This window comes from Vigna unguiculata, chromosome 5 (genome assembly GCF_037176805.1).
Source record: "Vigna unguiculata cultivar grain cowpea cultivar isolate G323 ecotype 2 chromosome 5, ASM3717680v1, whole genome shotgun sequence".
Lineage (NCBI taxonomy): Eukaryota > Viridiplantae > Streptophyta > Magnoliopsida > Fabales > Fabaceae > Vigna > Vigna unguiculata.
The window spans coordinates 44,406,492-44,411,622 of NC_140796.1; the positions used below are offsets into that span (position 1 = coordinate 44,406,492).

The window sequence follows — 5,131 nt, forward strand, 5'->3', positions numbered from 1 at the left end:
TTCAACCAATATGTAAAACCTTTGATAAAGTTCAGTATATCACACTACGTTCTTGTGAACAATTAACTATAAAAACAAATTAAAGCTTCCGGTAACATCTCATGAAAACTGAACAAAATTTGAAAAGTACAAAGTCAAGCTAAAAAGTAGTATTCATGCAACTTCTCCCCAACGCAGGAACTAAGCACAACAAAGTGTGTTTGATCTATTTCTCTCAAGAGGGTGTATGGAACATGAATATAACTTATGCTACTTCACAAACCTAGCCACCCCACCTTCTACATCTAAACATCTCAGAAAAGATAGATGTATCCAAGCACTGCCAAAAGGAGGACTAACAAAGCAGCCACTGCAGCTCCAACCCACACCCAGTAATTGTTAGACTTCTTACGCTTAAGAATAACTTTTGGCACTGAATCTGGACCTCTTGCTCGGTTCCTGGACCTGATACCACTCTCCTTTTGGACCTTTTCCTTCACAGGTGCAGGGGCTGGAATCTCATCTACAACCTTTTCTGGTTCAGTAGCCTCAGCAACTTCATCTTTTGGTTCATCCTCAGGGTTGGCAACAACTCCAGCAGCACCTGAAGCTTTCTTCTTTGCTTTCTTCTCACGGTCCTATAAAAACCGGTTTCAGGTTTTTGAAAATGTATAACTACAGAATGACAAAAAGAAATGAAGAATCAAATCACCTTGAGCTTCTTCTCAGCTTCCTTTTGTGCTCTGATTGCTGCTTTGGCTGCAGCTTTGTCAGCTAACTTCTTCTTTCTTTCCAGGGCCTGCTTTGCTTTCAAAATTTCCTCCTCACGCTTTATCTCTTTCAGCTTTGCAGGATCAATTTCAGGCTCCTTGGCAGGGGTCACCTTTCTGGGATTTTCAAATTCATATTCATCAGTTACTGCTGAATCCTTAATGTCTGGTTTGGATTTCAAATCTCTCCCTTTGCTTTTGGATTCTTTCTGAGCAGGCAAAGTTTCTTGTGGAGATGGCTTAGGTTCCTCCTTTGGCTGTTTTGAAACAGTTTTTGGTATTGCTTCAGCTTCAGCAAGTTTTGGTTCTTCCAGTAATGGCCTTTCATCTGGGTTCCTCATCCGTCCATCCCGACTTAACTGACGCATATCCAATGAGGCTAAAATTCTTTTTTCATAATCATTCCTGAATGCTTTGTCACTGTTCCAGAGTGCCATAAATTTCTCAACCTGGAATCAGGGGAAAATGTAAGTTCGATCATAACCATCAGTCAAAAAAGCAGAAAAAGGTGTGCAATGCATCACTAAATATTGGATAGTTAGTATGAACCAATATTATGATGAGGACAAACCTCTGTCTGTGAAACTTCATCAAGAGCATTGATATCTTTCTTGGCAGCCAGATCCCGTGCTTTGTTCAGAACTGTACGACTTTGATAGAAATAGGAATTCTGAACCAGAAAATATTAATGCAAATTCAGATATTATTCCACTGTGCTACATAGCACTGAAATAAACAAAATTAGATTAAAAATTGTTTCAAAAGTAAATACAAATTGACATCAATGACAACTTCAGGCATGTTTTCATGAAACTTTATCAAGACAAAAATTCTACTTTATAGTGCTCAAGTAAATAGATATGCTAAATAATTGCCAATTTGGCAGAATTCCAAGATTCCAGTCACAATAATGCGTCAACTAAGTTCCTAAAACAGCAAGTTATACGTAAACTGAACAGAAGTCATTAAATGATTGCTGGTAACATAATTGAAAGAAATGAAGGTGCAAATAATCCCATGTTTCTTTCCACCTTAAAAAAATTATCCATATCAAATGAGATGGAAACAGAAAAATAAGGTCTTAAAGACCCCATTCTCCACCTTCTCTACCTAAACACCAGAGGAAATTAAAAACATTTCACCCTCTTTCGCATCCATATATTCTTCTTTTTTCATTTTCCACCTGGTTTACCAAGCACATCCTAAAGAAATCACATTGGAGTGCTCATATTTTAAAGTGAAACATACCCCCTCCTCACGCTGTTTTTTCAGCTGCTGCATGCTTTCAAAAGATTTGTCCCTTTTCTGAGATATGGCTGCCAGTTCCTCCTGTAGAGACTGAATATCCTTGTCAATGGTTTTCAGGGCATCATCAATTTGCTTGATTTTGGACCGAATTGCTTCTCTCTCTTTCTTCACTCCATCCAAATCCCCACCTATAAGCTGCAATGGAAGTTAATTTCTCAATAACCTTTTGAATAATAATACTCATTTATTCAAAAATAGTTTTAATAAGGGGAAATTTATTAGCACAAACAAATAAAACCATCTTACCTTGACCTGATCTTGAATGGCTTCTTTCTGCCCCATAGACTCCTGTAACTTGGTTCTCATTGCCGCATTAGCAATAACTTTCTCCCTTGTGCCCTCGAGCTGTTTGATTTCTCGGAGGAGTTGTTTTTCCTCAGTCAATGGAATGCTCTCGTGCTGTATGCGGTACTGCAAACTATATATCTGCATTCGTCAACCACACAGGAGTAGTGAGTAATGGAGAATAGATGTTGGTATAAATAGACATTGATGAACTCAACTAAAAAGAACTCAAACTCATAACATACAATACTATTAAGTTCTGCCTCAGATGAACACAAACCACCCCGACCCGCATTATTTGTATTGCGCAGCTTGCCCAGTGCTTGCTGCAAAGGTTCAATCTCTTTTATTTTCTCATCCACAATACTCTGAAATTGCCTACTGTCACCTCTTAGGGACTTGATTTGAGAAATTAACTCGCCTCGTTCTGACTGCAATGAATATATAAATATATTAGATCATCATATCACGTCATTTCATTCTGCAAAAATAACTCATGAAAAAAAAGATGCAAGCCCCATGATCTTTTCTACTATCAATGGGCTCAATAAATGTTTAAATTCCACAGTTACACTCAAACAACACTACTAACATCAAAATCCATATAAATGTAATCAGAAAATAAATTATTTAATTTCTTTCTGCATAAATTTTGGATATAATTTTGAAAACAAATGTTTGCTGCTTAGAGTCTTAAGCATTTTTTACACCACCAATACAATAATTTTCATCAAGCAACCAAAATGATTTCTTCTCAACTCACCCGCTTTGCCTTCAGTGCTTCAGTGATCTGAAAGCGGGCTTGATTTTTCTTGGTAATCTCTTTGTCAAGAGAATCAATTTTAGACTTTATGGTTGGATCCTCGTAAGGCCGCCACCTGACAAAATAATAAGAATGAATCTGCTTAGGTGCAGGCCACTCTTCAGCAGCATCTCTAGGCACATTCGCTTCAGAAACATCATTCCCTTTTGCCGATTCATCTCCATGTGACCCAAATTTGATGGCCTCCACAGCTCCTATCTCTTTTTCCAGCTTTCCATTCTCCTTCTCATGTGAAACAGGTTTTGCTCCTTCAGCACCATTCTCCACTGGTCCTTGAACCATCTCAAATCCCACAACCTCAACCGCCATGGTTCCAACTACAAGACAGGAATACCTAATAATACCAAAGCCAAAGCAAATAATAAAGGGAAGATTCATGAGCATATACAGTTGAATATTTCGATATTTCGATCCACAGGCTCAATAAGCAGGTAAACAATCGCTAAATCACAACTCAAACACTAAATCACAACTCAAACACTAAATCACAACTCAAACAGAGAATTGTAAGAAACATGTTAACCGTGCACCATTATTATTATCATCATCGAATAACAACCAAATACACATCCACAAAGTCATTAACATATATGCTGAACGACAGCACAAGAAAACTAAAAGATCAACATTCCACATGTCCTTTCAGTAAATACATAAATTCCATCAATTTGATTATAAACAACCAATCAGGTTAAATACATAAAGGGATCTAAAGATTAACAGCTTCATCTCAAACATGCAAATGAAACAAACCACCATCAACAAAACAACAAAACACGATTTAACAAAAACATAATTTTCCAGACAAAAATTCACCTTTTTATTTGACTAAACCCAAAGTGTGCAAATCCGAATCCCAGAATGAAGAAAAGACCGTCAAAACAAAATTCATAAAGGGTATGATCTGAATAAATAGAACGATCAACCTAGCATAGATGCATCGAGAAAGACAAAAACTTTGAATCTAAAAATCATCCCAATAAACTAAAAACGGCACAAGCAATGACATAGAGAATACCCAAATGGAGAAGGAAGAGAATTACAGCAAAGGAAGTCCTCCTCTTTCAAAAGGGTCTCCAAATTATAAATCAGATCTCGAGTTCTGAGACAGAACCTCTAGCCCCTCTTCACTGCGATGACTTAGAACAAAACCCAGTTTCAGAGAGAAATAAGAATTAACAGTTTTTATTTATATAAACAAAATCGTAGATATTTTTCCTTTTTCTTTTTTTTTCACGAGCGGATTTCGCACCTATCTTTTCTTCTAGTAAAATGTATGATGACTACAGTATATCTTGCTGCTGTTATTTTAAGTAGGATTTTTTTTTTTCTTTTCTACACTTTTGGGATAATTCATAAATTCAAACTAGATAAATAAACGAATATTAACTATAAATCCAAATGCCAAATGAAAATATAGGAGATTTTGTAATTTTTATTCTTTTATGTACAAATTTTGTTCATTGCTCTTTATTGGACATGTGTATCTAAATCTAAAAGATAAAATTCTCTTAACCCAAATCAGAATCTTGAGAGGATCATAGAGAAAAGAGTTATATATATATATATATATATATATATATATATATATATATATATATATATATATATATATAATTGTTCTGCTTTTAGATATATAATATTATATTATAACAAAATATTTATCAATTTTAAGACTTCTTTCTGGTAACATAGATAAGTATATATGTGTTATTCTACTTACATTAGGGTGACATGTAAATTCAGATTAAAAATAAATTTTGTAACGTAAGATATTATTAATTTTGTAACAAATTGGACGTGGTTAAGAATAATAAGATATGGGATGAGTATCTTTTATTTTGTTTATAAATGATTATTATCCTTGTACTTTGTTCTAAAGATAATTTGGTTAGTACAAAATAAGTCTTTGATCATTATCTGTGGCAAAAATCTAAGGAGCTAACGGATATATTGTATAAATGAA

The 5,131-nt window shown here is 35.0% G+C and overlaps 1 protein-coding gene across 4 annotated transcripts; it reads right to left on the reverse strand.

Moving 5' to 3' along the window:
* Positions 1-4,434, reverse strand: LOC114184873 (proton pump-interactor 1-like). 4 transcript variants are annotated; one of them, XM_028072246.2, is made up of 8 exons: positions 4,209-4,434; positions 3,106-3,499; positions 2,588-2,773; positions 2,304-2,483; positions 1,998-2,192; positions 1,321-1,419; positions 692-1,198; positions 1-617 (listed from the first exon to the last, which is right to left on the reverse strand). In XM_028072246.2, the coding sequence occupies exons 2-8, from the start codon at positions 3,472-3,474 to the stop codon at positions 294-296; spliced, it is 1,860 nt and encodes a 619-aa protein (XP_027928047.1). In that variant the 5' UTR covers positions 3,475-3,499; positions 4,209-4,434; the 3' UTR covers positions 1-293. The 4 variants fall into 4 exon arrangements, with proteins under 4 accessions (XP_027928047.1, XP_027928048.1, XP_027928049.1 ...); XM_028072247.2 differs by having other exon boundaries at positions 4,184-4,352; XM_028072248.2 differs by having other exon boundaries at positions 3,106-3,482; positions 4,209-4,342.
* Between the last annotated feature and the right edge of the window lie 697 nt (positions 4,435-5,131).